Source organism: Sipha flava, unplaced genomic scaffold, assembly GCF_003268045.1.
Source record: "Sipha flava isolate LNK unplaced genomic scaffold, YSA_version1 34_pilon_pilon, whole genome shotgun sequence".
In the NCBI taxonomy this organism is placed as follows: domain Eukaryota; kingdom Metazoa; phylum Arthropoda; class Insecta; order Hemiptera; family Aphididae; genus Sipha; species Sipha flava.
Window position 1 is genome coordinate 1,329,318 of NW_020273045.1, and position 18,389 is coordinate 1,347,706.

General features: G+C 37.3%; 1 protein-coding gene across 1 annotated transcript in view; it reads left to right on the plus strand.

Annotated features, from left to right (window-relative positions):
* Window positions 1-328: 328 nt before the first annotated feature.
* LOC112687509 (protein pangolin, isoforms A/H/I/S) overlaps window positions 329-18,389 on the plus strand; it is a 51,457-nt gene continuing 33,396 nt past the window's right edge. Inside the window, exons 1-3 of the mRNA XM_025560250.1 lie at window positions 329-1,183; window positions 4,110-4,176; window positions 8,712-8,812. Coding sequence (XP_025416035.1) covers window positions 1,019-1,183; window positions 4,110-4,176; window positions 8,712-8,812 — 333 coding nt within the window. The 5' untranslated portion in view covers window positions 329-1,018. The remainder of the gene's footprint in view (window positions 1,184-4,109; window positions 4,177-8,711; window positions 8,813-18,389) is intronic.

An 18,389-nucleotide genomic window follows, 5' to 3' on the forward strand; every position in this document is an offset into this window, starting at 1 on the left:
ATCCCTGTGCAGTAACGCGTTTGCGTCTGAACGGGCGCACGCGCATATTGTGTGCGTACGTACCCGGGGAACGCGTACGTACGTGTGTGCGTGTGCGCGCAAGCGCGTATTGGTGCGTGCGTGCGTGCGTGAAAGAGTGCGTGCGCGCGCGCCCGCCCGTGTTTATGCACGTTTGTGTGCGTGTATGCGCGCGAGCGCGGGCACCGCGGGGAGCGCGGCGCATCTCGCGCCGGGCGACGCGGGGACCTGCGGGGGAGGTTATCCGCGTGTCGATTGGTCGGCTCCCTGCTCTGCCCCGTGGTATGCGGCCGACCGGACGAGTCGAGAAGTCCGCCGCGCGTGTTCGCGTCGACATTAGTGTACCGTCCGGTTGAAAACCACGTCCGTCAGCGCACGCACGCCAGTCCGCTCGCAACGCACACTCGTTCGCGCGCGCTCCACGCCAGACAATAATACACTATATCTACATACAAACACGCACACATACACAAATACCGACTTACACATCCGTATACGTTCGGGCGCGCGCGCGTTTACACACAAATCGGCCGATACGAAAGTGCACGCGTACGGGTAAACGTCAACAAGTGTCAAAAAACAAAAAAAAAAAAAAAAAATTAAACGTCTCTCTCGACAGAGGGATGGTTAAAAAAACGTGAGTAAAAGTCGTGCGTGAGTTTCACCACCTCCCTCCCCGTTCGAGTTCGTATTATTCCGCGTTGCCGCGAGTTTTTCCCCGACATCATTTTTCGCGCACACCGGTGTGTCTTCTCTAGTGAGATGGTGCGTTATCGGCACGCGGACAAAGGTAGCGTTCCGGCGGCGCCGGCTACCGTACGCCGGCCGCCGCGATAGGTGCGCCGATCCAGTGATGCGCCGCCGCCGGTAGTTGTCGCTACGAAAAGTATTCGAATCAGTAAGTCGCGTGTCGCTGTTGTTGCCGGTGTACCGTTTACGTGTCTCCACGACTCGCACCTGAACGAGCGTAGCGGTTACCGCCACGCAAGCCGCCGTGGTGATGCCCCATGCGAGCGAAGACGGAGGCGCGGCCGGCGAGGACGCGTGCAGCTCGGACGAGCTGATCGTGTTCAAGGACGAGGACGGCGGCGAAGACGTGGTCAAACGGTCCTCGGATAAAGTCACCGAGGAAAAGTCCGACCTCATAGACCTATCAGAATCTGAGGTAAACGTCGTGGTGAATACCGATAAAACCGTAATTAATATTGCGAGGTTCCGTATAAATATCAACGTGTTACAGCGACCCGGTGTCGGTGTGTGTATAGGCTGTATTTTCAAAACGGTTACGATAACTGTCGTTATAATATTTTGTTGTACCGGTATTGTTTATCTTCAATTCCGTGTAATTTGAGATACGAATCCTTACAACCGAAGAACCCATCCTTCGTGTACACATAGTAGTAGTAGTAGTAGTAGTAGACGATCGCCAAAATCCCAGATTATCATTATTATTTATCTTATCCGTGGCAAGTCCAATTATAATGCCGAGGGGTTGTTTCACGACGAACAGGTGAAAACAGGTGTAACACCATTGTTAAACCCCTCTCGCCTCCGTCCCGAAACCCGTGATTATAATAATGGTACTCCGTTGAATACACACGTACTCCTCACACGTACACACACTAGTTAGTTAACTAGGCGTAAAAAAATTCATATTCGATAATTTCGTGTTGCTTTAGTTTTTTCTTCCCTCTCTCGTATTACACACGCGATCGCGCTCTCTTTTCTTTTCTTTCGTTGGTGTCTTTCTCGTCGGCTGCGCGTGTGGATTTATTTGTTTCCGAGACGTTTTGCGCATCAGACCGAGACGCTGTTAATTACGGGGCCTGCGGGTATCGCGTTACCCATCGGCTCCGTAATGAATTCAATTAACTGTACGGAATAATGTACATGCATAGTTATACGCACTCAAAAATACACACACACACCAACACCTAGACGCCCCGTCAATCATAAACACTTAATCAGGCGACAACTACCGACAAGGTCATTATTAAAAATGTATTTTTAATAACTAGGCGCACACTCTCTCTCTCACTCTCTCTCTCTCTGCGAACAAGGAAGAGACGTGCAACTGTACACATTGTAATTATTACTCGATGGTACATTTATCAAATATCCACTGGTATAATTAATCGTTACCTGTTATACTTACTTTTTTCCGAACAATTTAAACGGGTTATTATTTCGCACGCGATTCGAATCGTTGCTCGCGTGCGTCAATGTAAATACAATTTATTGTAATAATGATAATATTATACGTCCGACCGGCCGTTGTTCTGCCGTCTTAACGTTCTGAGAAAGATGCGGGTAGGATAATATAATAAATCGTGTAATAAGCAAATTTAGTATGGAAGGTGGTTATTATTTTTGCTGGGTTTGTTAAACCACCCACGGCGAGACGCGTAACTTGTAAAAAAAAAAAAAATATGTACTAAACGCATCGTGATATACATTGCATACGTCTTATTATTCGGCCACCACCTTATCGCTCCTGTCCCTCAGGAGTGAGGACTGTGTAACGCCGAAATGTATTCATTATTTATATTTTTTCTCTGAAATTTCGATTTACTTTTGTGTTCCCGTTTTTATCACCCGGACTCTTTGACACAATAGTAAACACAATAAATGCACACCTTCTGGGATTGAGAGATTCGGAGGGGTTCTGGGTCCTTGTTTAATAATATTTTGTGCGGTCACACAAAAAAAAAAAAAAAAAGGACGGGAAAGAAGAAATGTATTGAGAGAAGAAACGTATTATAAAGAATGCCGAGGAAATATCAACCCTACAAGTGTTCAAACCTGTTCCATTTGTTGTGTGTACAGGGATTACGACGAAAACGAACTCATGGTGGGTTTTCGGTATTGTGTCCCGCTGTCATGGAATTACGATAAATTATTATCGCGAACCATCGTTTTTGGAATTGCACCACCCACACAAAAATGTAGTAGGGGGACACGCACAGGGATGTAATAAAAGGTTATTTTCAAATTCAACAAAAACAAAAAAAAAAATGATTAATAAACCAACAATGGTGATATATTTCGCGGCCATTCGTTTACGATGTTATTATCGTTACCTGTGCGTGCCGTAAAATCTGTTTAACCACGATACATACGCCGTATATTGTATACATTAGGTATACGTACAATGTACCTAAGTAACAATAACCGGTACCATTAGAAGTATTTGATGATTGATAGTAATCATGAACACTTGTAGATGATTGGCGCGAGCTACTTTAATTGACTCGGTAATGGCGTAATCTGGTTACATTGCGTAATTCCGAGAAAATACTAGTCGGCAAGATGATGGGCTATTATAATACCCTCTACCCACTTCCTCAGTACACATAAAAAGGAGAAAAAGTCTTAAATTCCTTTTTAGAAATAAAACTACGGGATAATGACCCTAGACCACTCGGACCAGCACCTCTATCGCACAGCCGTACAGATAAACGTGTAATTTTATTGTACCCATTCTTCTCTCTGTATTTCTAATTAGCCGTACACGTATCGAATCGAATCGGCCCTAAACCGTTGTGGATTTCAGCTATACGTTATTACGTATGCAGTTATCTGGCATTGGATAATGCGCATGCAAGGGTCCATTTAATGGAATTTTCATAATGTTAAGACATCGGACAGGTTCGCTCAAAAAAATCTGCTACGCATAGACGGGTTTAATTGGCGACCAGGTATGTACAATTGGATAACAATTGTCGGTGGCGCTCCGCGGGGGCGCCACGGCCTGGTCTATTGAATCTTAACATTATTAGGCGCCATCCCAGCAGGAGGATAAGCGCGCGTCTCTACGCCCTTCTCCGCATTTAAATACATATTTCTAAATTTTGGCGTATCATCGTTAACCGTTATATTAGACGTCGCGCATTAGCGTATAAATCATCGGCATGATATTTTTTTTTACGCACACCGCCGACTACCATTAATACTGCAGTGCAGAGAAGACGTCGTCGTGTATAGTTATTTTTAATCCGTCGAGCGCAATTAAAATTCTCTGGGGTAGTAAATCTCAAACGTTGTCATCGTTTGGCCAACAATAATCTCGTGTGTTTTTTTTATGATTCCAGAAAGTCAGTTCGAACCATCGATGTTCTCCTGTTAAAACCAGCAGTTCTACTCCTGATCTCAACCGAAGTAAGTAACTAACGATCATTCTTGCGTCATCGAACGGCGTATACACTCTGGTTTATGGTTTTCTGATGGAAAAAAAAAATAATATGGTTATACCCTGCAAGATTTCATTCATGTTCGTATTAAATCCGTTTTGAAAAACAAACTTTCCTTCGCGTTTAATAATTAGTGATCGGCTGCCACCGCCCGTAGTCGTAGCCGACTCGAGCCTTTAATTAGGTGCCCGGACAGCCGCGAGCGACAACAACACAACGGGCCCCGGCACCTTGTTTCACATCTTTCGTCCCACTCGTTTCGATCGGTCGCGCGCGCGCGCGCGCGCTCGCGCCCAGTTTCACCGGATAACCGGTGTAAATTTACATTATTTTCCTATATTTAAAGACCATGCGTAATTTATCGCGGTACATTAACAAGACCGGTGCGTATATAACAAACAATAAATTTAATAAACAAAGCGACGCGTCATTCATAAGAGAGAAAAAAAAAACAAAAAAAAAATAATATAAATACAATGCTGGGCCCGTTTGAAAACCAAATAGCTTATTGCATGGTGTGGGGATTGTATATTACACAAAAAGTACACCACGTGGTGTGGTCGTTATTGTGTGTGTGTGTGTGTGTGCCCTTGTGTATTTAATTTCGAGTGAGAAAAAATACCCAAATCCTTCTCGCACAGGTATACGCACACCGAACATGTGTTGAACACACTCAACGGGTGGCGGTTCTCGGAATCTGACCGAAAGAATGTCATATTCCGGGTGGCGGTGGTGTCGGTGGTGGTTGTCATATGGTGGGGGTCGGTGACGCAAAAAAAAAAAAAAAAAAAATAATGTATATGGATGTAGAAACCTTAAATCTATTTCACTGGTCCGTTGCTTCCATGGTAATAGTATAACGTCTTTCGAATTTCTCATCTGTACTCCACATAAGTATGACCTTGAACGTTATTGTCCATCGAGAACCGCGCATAATGACAGAAGAGCTAATAATGATAATAAAAGAAAAGAGGTGGTCGAACCGAGCGTATTATAATAACCCGGAGGAGACGCTGTGCCTGTAATAATTCTCCAGTCCGTGTGTACGTGTGTGTACTAAACATACACGCGCGTATAATACTCGCACACGTACACAACGGTATAACGTATAAACAACGTGGCTGTTGTGTACAGCCATGGTCTCTGGGCAGGGCTGCGCGTATACGGTCTCGAGGCGGGGTTCCACAAGGCTTCCTAAACGAGGCTCGTTTTGTTTTTTGACACCTCCTCGCCGCGCTCACCGCGCCGCAGTAGGTTTTTACGCTTTCTTTGCACCCCCTTCCCGCCCGCGTCACACCGACGCACACGTTAAACCTGGCGGGCAACTGCGGCGGCGGCGGTGACGACGACGACGACGACTACTACTACTACTACTACTAATACGACTACTACTACGACTACTACTACTATACGACGACGACGACAGATCTTTGTTAGCCGGACGCGCGGGCGCGCGCGCGTGTGTGAGTGCATGTGCTCCATGCGTTGTGTGTGCTATCTCTCAAGCGGTGCTCGTTAACCAAAACTATACACGACTACTGCGCACACACACACACACACACGGGCGCGCGCTGTTGAGAGAGAGAGAAAGAGAGAGAAGACTCGTCGCCGTCGTTGCGACGTTGCCGTATCGATGGTAACGATGGTGCGTATGTAGGCATGTTGGCCGGAGCACTAGCGAGCGAGATTGAGCGAGCGCGAGAGAGAGAGTGAGAGAGCGTAAGTGAGAGAGAAGAGAATCTTCGGAGATTTATTATATTATGCCGGCACGCACGGTGGGTGACGCGCCGTGTAAATATCACATGGTCTCTCCCGACGACGACGACGTCACACGCCGCCGCAGCAGCAGCCGGCTCATTACTATGCGTATTATTATTATTATTATTTCGCGTTAGCGGATATCGTGTGCTAACCAGAGATTATACGACCGCGGCGGTGCCCCGAGAAGTCGGGTTTCGGCTAAAACCGTGCACAATAAAATGTTTAGAAACTCCCGCGAGCGGTCGTCATGAAAGGGTTTTATTTTTAATTTTCCATTCTTCCCGAGTCCTAGTTGTAGACGGTCGTAAAAATGCGAAACTACATCGTGCTTGCGCCGTGTCTCTGCTGATCGGTATCGCCGCGCAAACCGCCAGTGACGATATTTGTATACGCTATTACTTCAATAATATCAGCTTACGGCTTTACGGGGATTTGCCGAAATCATTTTTTTTTACATGTTGTATAACTTCATGTGACAATATTGTACATCTTTTTTTTTTTGGTCGTGAGTTATTTTTTGTTAAAAAACAAATTCTAAATATAAAAAGTCTCAAATCGTGAATCAATTGTTCCATGTTTACCAAAAAATACAATAAATTACACCGCATATAATATGCAGAATTAGCGTATGCTATTCTTACGTTTATAAGCAGCTAGTTGAAATCACAGCGAACCGTTAACAACACTAATTATTTAGATGTTATGTTGTAGTTAAATATCATATTTAATTTAAATTTGAAGTAAACTTCAATAGTTACACGACTAATTAACATACCGCTCATGTTTATTTACAATTTGGATTGAACGTTATTATACACTTAAAAAATGGTAGTCGTTCTCAGACGCTCAGTTCCCTTTCTGATAACATTTAACTACGTTGCTTCTGAACATTAATATTTATTGTGTTCAAATTGCTGCGTAAATTGTGTTTCTCGGAAAAAGGTCGTCTAGAACGTTTAGAACTCGTATGTATATGTGATGATAACAGTCGGTGCTGTATATTTATTTAAATTTTTATCAATAATTGTACAGAAATTTGGTCGTAATCGTAAACCATATCAAAACCATGCAAACATAAATCCACGAATGGAAGTTTTGCTTAAACACTTTAGTAGTCCGTGTTATTACTAACGTTTATTTTTTTTTTACGATTCATACAAAGTCCTATAATTTAATTTTATCGTTTAACACTACGGCAAAAGTGAACCTGTTGACCGTTATCATTTATCAGTCAATTATACCAATTAAAACTTCTAAACCTTCCAATGCCGATCAAATTATTATTCACTGATTCAATCTTATTATTTTTTCTTATATGGTTATATATATAGTATATTTAACTATCATACGAGATAATTATTTTGCAATACCATGATTAAAGTTTTTAAAATAATGGTTTAATCGTGAACGTATATTTTACTTTATTATTATTATTATTATTAAGTATTTGGTAATAATATTGATTTATATTATTGAGTTTCGTGGTATGAACTATATTTCGTTAAAAATCAATAAAGTAGTATTCTATATACTATATATTTTGATTTTGAATTGTTCATTTAAGCATGAAATTATTATTACTTCGTTCCTTTGATATGTATTGAAGTATAGAACGTTCTATATGTTTTCTTTTCAACATTTAATGTTAACTAATTTTTATATTAACATAAAATATTGAGAAATAATCTCGAACTTCATTTTGTATGCTTACTATTCTTATGATCACGATTTATCTGGGGTTGGTTGATGTTTAAAATTTAAAATTATCATTGTTATCAGTTATCGTTTTTAGCCTAGAATTTTTGTCGTAAATTACCTATTATTAAATTAATTCCGACAAAAACAAAACGTATTTTATAAGTATTGTTTTTTTTTGTACTTAAACTATAATTGTAGTATTTTAATCTTAGGAACATGCATATTTAACCATAACCTTTACTTGAATACTTCATTTTATTTTTGAAGAATTACTCCTAGTGCTTATTATTCAAAATGTAAGCGATCTTCATTAAACTTGAGCTCATATTTCTTACAACGCGAAACTCATAATTAAGCAGTCATCTATCCACGTAAAATAGTTAGCGGCTATTGTTAGTAATTCTTATTTTCAGTGTTGACAGCGTCCACCAACTGTACTAAACATAGTAATTTTTTGGTTTTTTAGAAAAAAAATAATATTAACTCACTATATTCTTGTAAAATGCATAATCAACGTGTTCAAACAAAGTAAATGAATGTTTACTCTCATTGTGGACTCTTAACGATAATTTGGTTCATACTTGGCTAAGACTCCACATTTATCTTTATGCACAATTAACTAATATTTATTTATTTATTTATTTATTTTTTTGTACTTGGGAATAATGTACGATTTTACTTGGTTTGCTTTTATTTTAGATATTATTGTTTAAATTGTTATTGTAAAATAATAAAAAATAATACGTGCAGGAATATAATTTTTATTATATAAGAAAATTCATTTCCTATACTACCTTTTTTGGGATAAAATGGGTTCAAATACAATATGTAAACTGTAATAACAAAAAAGAAATAAGTGCAGTATGCTTTTTGTAGGTATTTCAGTATTTATAATAACTATACAATAAATAGGAGTCTTTTGATGCCAAAAATATTGGCAGTAGGTAGCACGTTTCTTATATCCTTCGATGTATGAAAATATTTTATATTGTGTAGGAATGATTTGTATCGTGATTTATTGAGGATAACATTCGTTTGTTTCAGGTAAACCCGGCCCAACTCCTCACCCACCTGCTTTCAACATGGGTTATCTCGTTGCGCCTTACCCATCGCCTTACACGAACGGCACTACGTCCGTGTCAATGGTAAGTTCTATTAAAAAATATAATTTACTTTTAATTAATAAATTACAAAATTGAACTACACACGTTAATTTTTCTCTAAGTAAATGTATGTACGAATCGAGATATTGGACTAACGTGTGATAGAAATAAATAATTATTTAGTAATTTAAGTAAAAACAATTTAACATAAAGGGTTTTCATATAAACTCGAGTCGCACTCTGAAAGCAACCGAAATACAATCGGATGTTATGTGTTTTTGTGTGTATACACTAAGGTTTATGTACGGGTTAGGATGGCTTTTTATCAATAAATCTCGACGCCTTGTGTATTTGTATTTGTATAGTGTATTATGAATGTTATATTGTCATGGTAGGCAAACTACCGACGAATTTCGATGAAATCATTACAAAGACATGTGTCGATTCTTTGTAAAAATTCACCGAACTGCATATAACGTGTTACACATCTATAACTACTAGCTTTAACGATACAATAAGCGACCAAAAAGGATTTGAATTCGAATTAAAGGTGTACATAAAGTAAATACCGATTTTCGTACGTCATCGGGGGAGGAATAAAGTGACGTAAACAATATTTCATGTCCGCGCCGTTTAAAGAATCCGAAAATATATGCTTACAAAATTTTTGAATTCCTATCGAGAAACTCGTCATAGGAATTTAAAAATGTGATGTCTAAAATATCGTAGTGCGAAATAATGTTCGAAAATCTTGAGTTACAAAGCATAAAAATCGTTCATTATAGACGTCCACGAAATGCGCTTAAAGATGTGGTTTATGTAACAACAATAATTAAAAATATAAAAAAAAACAGGATATTAAGTCTCGTTGGCAGAAGACAAAAAAAAAAAAAAAACAATTTTGTGTTGACGATGATACTGTTACGGCTTGGAATCGTGCATTGATTTTACGTGTAAAGTATACGTTGTTTTACCATAACAATAACATAAATATCGCGATGCGTAGCTAATCGTCAACAATGCGCGTCCGTGTTAAAAAGTTAAAATTTCGCGTTGCTCAAGTCCGTACTAACGACGAGGATTGTTACACCAGATCCCTACGCATTAACGGTGGGAACATCTCTCGGCAAAAACGATATTAACTGTTAATATGTTAATAATTAACATCGTCGGATCTCCTTGCGCCAGCCATCATTTCCCCAATGCGTTCAAGTCGTTTTGTATATCGACGCGCGACGCGCTATCCGTGGAATTTTTCACACTTGTCCCGGCGACGTGTGCGCGGTGTAGTTAACAACAGAACACCGCCACCTACCTACTACGCGCTCCCCGTACACGTTACCACCGTAACTCCACTACTACTTGACCACGGTTAGTAGTACGGCGAATGTTCGACGACGAAAGCAATCCCTCGCGTCAAATGTAACAACGTTGTCCTTCTTCGTGTTCCTTATTGGATTCATTGGAATTACGACAATTACGTCTAACGAGAATGGCGGTAATTTTATTTAAACCGGCGGCGGGCGGTAACAGCACCGGACCACGGCGGTCGGAACAACAGCAACGTCGTCGGCGTGCGTTTAAGCGCGTATGAGCGTGTGCGTGTGCGTGTGTGAGCGTACGCGCGCGCGCGCTCGTCGTCTGGTTAATGCGGTTACGACGGATGCGTTCGGTATCGCGGGTTACAAACAAGGCGGGTAATTTGCCGATGACAAGGGGCCACCGGTGACGGGCGGGGCGGCGGCTTCGGCGGCGCTTGACGTACACACGCGCGCGATCGCGGCGCACGTATGTCGCTGCCGCAAGCGCTCCCACCACAACAACGCGTCGCCTTATCCAGCCGCGCACCACCGTTGCCGGTGATCATCGACGCGGCCGCCGCATGGGTCGAAAACTGGTTTGGTCGTCGTCGTCGTCGTCGTCGTCGTCGTCGTCGCCGCCGCCGTCGCCGTAGCCGTAGCCGTTCGTGCGTGCGTGCGTGCGTGCGTGCGCGCGTGCGTACGTACGTACGTACGTACGGTAGGATCCGCGTGCGGTGGTGCCGGGGTGGACGACACTGGTTTTTCGGATCGGACGGACTGGACGCACGCGAGGTGTGGCATACCTGTTGAGAGAGAACGCGCGCGCTCGCGTCGTACACGACGCGGCGCGTATAGCCTTGAAGAAGAACAACCGCCGCGTCGGCCACTTATTATACAGCTATTGTGTGTATACGTGTATTGGACGGTGTTGCCGGACTTCCGACAACCAAAGCCTCGACCTAACTATGTTACTCGCGCGCGCGCGCACACACATACCGTATTATAACATATGCGCGCACACGCACACACTCGTACACGCAGCTCTCTCGCGTACTCCGCACCTCGTCGTTGCCCGTCATTGCCCGTAATCGGACGTGATTGACCCGAACTTGGGCTGCTCTCTTCTCCATCGCTCACCGTCCGTCCGTCCGCCGGCCGCACGCTATTACAATATTAACAACCGAGTAAATCGCCGCCGTCGTCGTTACCCGTTCCCTTCTCCGCTCCGCGCGCTCGTCGTGGTGTCTGGTCGTTATGAAATGCACGCGGCGTGAGAACGATTAAATTGTACGCGTATATGCGCGCGCGCGGACTTACATATATAATACGAATATTATGTAAAAGTATGCCGTACGTGTACACGTTGCGTACGACGTGCTAACCCGACGGAATAATAATAACAATAATAGTAATAACAACAACAACAATAATGTATTACGGACGGATGGGTTTCGTTGTTTTTTCCGTCCGCCGCCGTGCTAAACGCGCCGTTTACACGCAACGACAGTTTTTCACCGCGTTATTCCGCGACACGTGATCGAAACCGCCGCGCGCTTTACGACGGCCGTGATGACGGTTCGATTTTCGGTCTCGACATGATTCCGGCGGGTCCACGGTGGCGTGGTTCGATCCCCGACGGACGGCGAACACGTAAAACGGTCGTTTTTCTCTTCCGTACGGCACACTCGATGACTTATCGTTTTCGATCTTTGAATGCCGTCTCGGAATCCGATACGAGGGGGGCATACGTGGAACTGAATAAAATAGCATGTGTTATAAATGGTTTTATCCCTGAAAGCGAAAATATTTGAATCGTTATTTTTCTGGTTAACCCATGGGTTATTTGAGAATACAACAAACGGTATAATATTGTAGTAAAGTAATCGTACTTAAAGAGCCGAGGAAAACATTTTTAAAATCGATGCTACAAATTGTTCGTCTATTTGTTATTTATTATTACTTACGTGTTTATTTTATTGTACCTCAAACCTATACATAGAGAGAGAGAAATGGAGTGTTGTAGTATAGCTGTAAAATATAATTGAATGGCAAGTACCACGAATTGGAAAAATAAAGACACTTAAGTCGTTCTTCTTCGAAACATTGAAATAAACTACTGTTTTTTGTTTTTGTTTTTGTTCGGAACTGTGTATTTGAATATTTGATGTCTGTTGTCAGGTTACTTAGTATTGTGAAATCAAGTGAAATTCAATTGGTTAAAATAATTCACTTTTAATATAATTTCCTGTCAGAAAACAATTCAAATCGTATGAGAAGCCCATTATTTGGTTTACATATGGTCAATATGACAGTATAGCTTGGTATACTGTATTAGATAAGGTTTAACCGATTATGAAAATAAAAATATTCATTTTTACTATCAAAATATTGTTCTTACGAAAGATTCTCGTGAGTACAGATTGTGTTTATTTCAAATTACCTGCCGTTAAGTTTGGATATGATGTAGTCAGTTGATTTATAGTTATAACTGAATTATTTTTTTATCTAATATAATACATACTAATGAATTGTTGTTTATTATAAAATAGTGTTTTTTTCTAAATTTACAATGTCATTTATCCATCCTCTCAAAAATGTAAATGCAAATAATGTATACGTTCTATATATGTTATGTGGTTATCTTAAATTATAATCTTGTTGGCATCGAGCTGGTTAAAGAAAATACAATATGCTGAACATGAAGAAGTATGGTACGAGGTAGTTTTGTCTGTACTCAGTTACTTTAAACTATAGCCATAACATGTTATTTTGTTTCATAACCAAAACCGTTCTGAATCATGTCCACACTGTTATTTATAAATTGTATTTCCTTTGTCAGTTTACCTAGTTTGAAAAGTAATTTTATTTTAAGGTGTGGGCGCAAATTTTTTTTTTATTATAGTTAAAATACTCATAATATTACATACGAGATGTTACATAAACCGAAGGTATTTGGAATCTAATTACTAAGTATTCAAGTATAATACGAATGTAGGTATAATTGATGCTGAGGTGTTAATACCATTAATTATTTTGTATTATTTTCTTTTCTGTGAAATAATATATTAATAACGTTACTTAATTTAATAACCTATGTATTGGTTATTTAATAATATTAGCCTTGAATAATTCTTAACAATGTGACACAGAAAGATTGTTGAATTCGATGAGTATAGGGTTGAACATTAATTTCACACTTACAAGTGGTAATTTTGGATCTTTTACTATTTTTCTTAAACGTTTCTCCTGTTCATCTAAAGAAATAATTCAAAAAGTATATCGGTTTTTACCCTTCTACAACTTTATTGTTTTCCTATATAGTCCATTTTGGTATTATATTTTTATTTTATACTTTTTTAACATAAAAGAACTGAAACAATGAATATTTAGGATATTATTAAAATTGTTTGACAGATAAAAAATTAAAAAAGAATTCTCCAGCCATTAATTGTAATCTCAATTGTATTGAGAGGCAAACGTAAATTGCGTCCAACGAAGGGAAGCAATTGTAAATTTCGCTCGGTATTTTTCAGCTACACATTTTGTGTAGTAAATTGCGCCCGGTATTTTTCAGGTACAAATTTTTGTATAGTAAATTGCACCCAATAGAAATATTATTTTTATGATAGTCGTATAGCATTACCCATAGGACATCGTGAGGAGGCGACTATCACTGTCTTCCAAAAATGTATTTTTTTTGTTTACTTGAAATGAATAAATAAATTAATAAAAATAGGAAAATTATTTTATTTTTTTTTTAATTTTATGGTATTAATTATAGTTGTTTAAATATTTTTTGTTAGGTTAAAAATGTTAATAATAAAAAATACAGTTATAAGTTATCTTCACATATTTAGCACTCGTAATAATGTTTTCATTGTATTGTTGAATAATTTTTTCCATTTTTTTAATTTTTTTTTTTTTGATTTGGTGTTTTGAAATGTAGGAACAAATGAAATGTATGAACCTATAATGTTCATTTATACTATTAATTTTTATATAAATTTCAGATTATAACTCTAATATTTTATCCATAAAATTATAAATATGAAGTTACTTAGATAGTAGATACTATGGGCTCATAATTTACTATACCTATTTTAGACTCCGAAAAATCCCGGGCGCAATTTACTATAGTATAGTACTATAGTATTTTTACTACCTACTTAATGTGGGCGCAATTTACAAGCGTCCGTATTGACAGTCCTCCGTAATTATTTATTCGACCAATATTTGAGTACATAATGTGTTTACGATGAAACGCTGATTACATGGCGCTCCGAGCTAAAAAAAATTTGCACACTTTTTTCTTGTGCACTGCAATGAGATGAATGGGAGACCACCAATTTTTTTTTTTTTAAACACAGTGCGAAAATAACACTGTGCTTCCTAAGCAGTTTTTTACAATAAAAAAAAAAAAAAAAAATTAAATATAACCAACCTATTGAATGACCATCGACATGCGAATACTACTACACGCCCAGCGGCCGTACACCGCCTATATGTGCATTTTTATAATTATTATTATACTTGTTGAAGATTGGTCCGGACCCATAACCAGTTTCGTCACAGCTGTCAATGTTGTTCAAACACTATTATAAATATAAAATTCGTGGCGGCCGTTGAAAATGTTGTATAGTCATTTCGAAGATATTTATGACGATGACCTTCACCGTATACCATACTCGTATATGCCTACCCTTTCAAAATATCCTTTTTTACCAAGAAATGTACTATTTTTCTTCTCAGATATTAACACGTCAAAGTTGAATTATTGAAAACATTCTATGAGTGCCATAATAAACAATTATATAAATACCTTTAGTCACAAGTTGGTCGAATATTCATTTAAATAAGTCAGTAATATGTAATAGGATTTATTTTATTTTTACATTAACCACAGTACGCATTGTACATAAAAGTAAGAAAAAAAGGTTTCACCGGTTTTTTGCTCTATAATGTTATTAGTTTATCAAGCATTTGTAATAGATTAGATTAAATAAATTAAATAAAAATTTCAATAATTTACATAATATTTTAACATAATTCTTTATAGAATATTAGACGTAAAATAATTCGTAATAATATTCGTTTCTATATTTTTCCTTTTGATATATCGTGAATCTTTATATTTTACAGTACTAAGAAACAGCATGTAGTGAGGTCATTTTCATCCGAAAACATTGTTTTGAAACTAAACGATAAGCAAACACGGCGCACAGCTTCCTGTCGTTGTGTATGACAACAAAGAATTCCGTTTATTGCGCGCAAAACGATAACGCGCTAGAAACGGGAACAAATACACATTTTTTTAAAAAGCATGTGGAGAACAATTCGAATCTCGTTAATAACAGCATGCAAAAAGGGGTGTTAAAAGAAGAAAAGTGTCTTATTACTGATTTTTCTTGGGCCCGTACTCCTCGGATGCTGAACAAAAGCTGTAAGATTTGCTTTAGGCAGTTTTAATTATTATTCACAGAAAAATAGAATGGATATTCTTCTTTGGTTCAAGGAATTCCATAGTATTGTTGTTTTTCATTTCCCATCATCTTCGTCGTCTCTGAGTTCTGTTTTTACCCAGGATACTGCTTTCCCGTCGTCCATTGGCCGTTGGGGCTGTTTCTGAAATAAAACATCCCCTCGTCCTGCTTAGCTATTATATACCACATTTTAGTAGAATTTCAATGGCTTCCAAACTTCTCCTTTCCCTTACAACGCTTTTTTTGCACAACATTTTTAATATTTTTTTTCCTTTATCGTTTTTGTTCATTTCGTGAATCGATTTAGCCTTTAATTTTTGTTTTTTCACTCATCGGTTGTGTCATAATATTGATAAGCACCTGTAATGATCTCGGATTACAGAGATCGGGGATCCGGTGTTACGTTCCAATATATGGTTTAATATTGTATTGTTATACTGGAATACCTATTATTTTTACATGGATCGGTTTTGATTGTTTAGTATGTTCATAACATAATCTGGTAATTTTTAGTACACTCGTGACATACATTTGATGTTAACAAAATTTTACTGTGTTACGATCAACCTATATCTCATGGATCGTGTCCACAATTTTTTACGACTACGGATGGGCATGTTAAAATGTTTTCGATCACGTTTATCAATCAAAAATGTACTCACGTATTATCTATCGGGTCGTTTGTCGGCTATTCATGTCCGTCATATCACAATCAACGTCATAGAAACAGCAATTATATTTGACAAAATTGCCTGACAATAATTTGAATTAAATATTAGAAGGACGGCTTCAATTTTATAGTTGTCGTGATCTTTTTCTAAATTAATAATACTATTTTTTATTTAAAATTTGGATTTTTCTTGGATCTTATGAAGTGCTAACATTGAATTCTACTATACATGTTTAACATTTATGAAAAATATAATCTTTTTATTGATTATATTTTAAAAATTTAAAAATAACGATTATCATATTTGTACGATTGTTAATATTAGGGTATATGAAAGTAGTTCTTAATTTCGTAACAGTGTCCTGCAAGTGTTACAGTAGTCTACTAGTTTTGCATGTATGTAATATTTATAACATAATTATTTTTTGAAAAATATTACTGAATATGTCATGCAGCAAACGGTGTATCAATTTTTTATGTACCTTCTAGGTATCAGTAGGGTTCTTTCGGTCTTGTTGTCCCTGTATGTATACTGTATTATACTTATTAAATATTTAAATAAAAAAAAGAAATTACTTGTATCATATTCTTATAGAATATATCACTGATACGATAGGAATGTTGAAATAAAGCTTCAGGATATGAACGGCGTATAAGATTGTAAATATAAACAAAATTACTTAAAATGATATCTTAATATTTTATTTATGTATGCTGTGATTTTATTTGATATTAAAAAGATAATTCCTAAACTAAATCCCCAACTGTAACAAAAATTACTTGTTTGAAGAACATTCATTATTTTATAAATTAATATGTATATATTATTTATTAAATCTTCAAATGAAGTAGGTAAAATGTAAGAAAATAATATTACATTGGATAGCAGCAATATGGTTTCCCTCCTTTTTTGACCTTGGCAAGCAAACCCAATAATAGGAACGGGCATACAATATATTTTAACATTGTTATACTCCGATTTTGTGTGTAACTTGTATTTTAGTTTACATTGTGTATATTTATTGTGTGTTTTGGAGTGGTTGGTTCGGTCAATATATCTTCAGGGTTGTTTTTCCGTTCGAGGGTGTTTCCGACCTCTTTTCGATGGGATTTCAGTATTTGCTCTTTAGTCTCTTACATTCCTTAAGTATCTTGTATGATTTTTTCAGTCTCTGAATTTTTATTTGATAACTGAAAAGTTTTTTAAGAATATACTCATATGTTAGTATTTCATTCAAAATTATATATCTTGATAATATATGTATATATATACATATCCATGTATATTTTTAAGTTTTCAAAATTTTGTTATTATTCGTAATTTGTATTATTATTGTTAAATCATGAACTCAAATAATAAATCTATATTAGATTTAAATTATTTTTTTTAATTATTAACTATTCTTAACACATTTATTTATTATTGTTAATTTTATGAATCTTGCTGAAACATTGGTCTTTCATAACTATTCATTTCTTAATTTTGATGTTTTACGATTTTTACGATTTAAAAAAATGTTTTCGCTTTCAGATCCGTGCTGTTAATTATTAATAGATAAAGTACCTTATTTTCGTGTAATATGAATTGGATTACGAATTAACATTAATATTCTGCTACTGTATTAAGCTATAAAATCATTATTTATTTTTGTAATAAGATTTAAGCTGAATAATTTAGTAATTAAAAGCTTTTAATAAAAAAAAAAAAATCTTTATCGAGATTATAAATGAGACGGATATGTAAATTGAATGTAATATTATATTTAGTTAGTAATATATTATTAATATCTTGGTTACTATGCACGTTTTTCTCAATTTTTAAATTTATTAGAATTATGATTATTAACATGCTCTTTGTGAAAAAATCACTATTCATATTCTGTAAAGATAATATTTACTGAATTATATTTTTCGTATTATCCTGGTATAGTCTTAAAATTTGTGTGACTCACAACGCCCACCATCATTGAGACATGTTTTTCAAGCTCTGTTTAAGCTCCATTTAAATTCCGTCGGGTTCGCAGTCAAAATAAGCGAAGGAAAAAAGAAAGAAACCAGTATAAACACGACCATAAACAACCCGGCGTTTATAATGGTAAGCGGACCGGTCGTTAAAAACGTGAATAAAAAAAGTAAAATAAAATACTTAGAACGCACCCAGTAGCAGT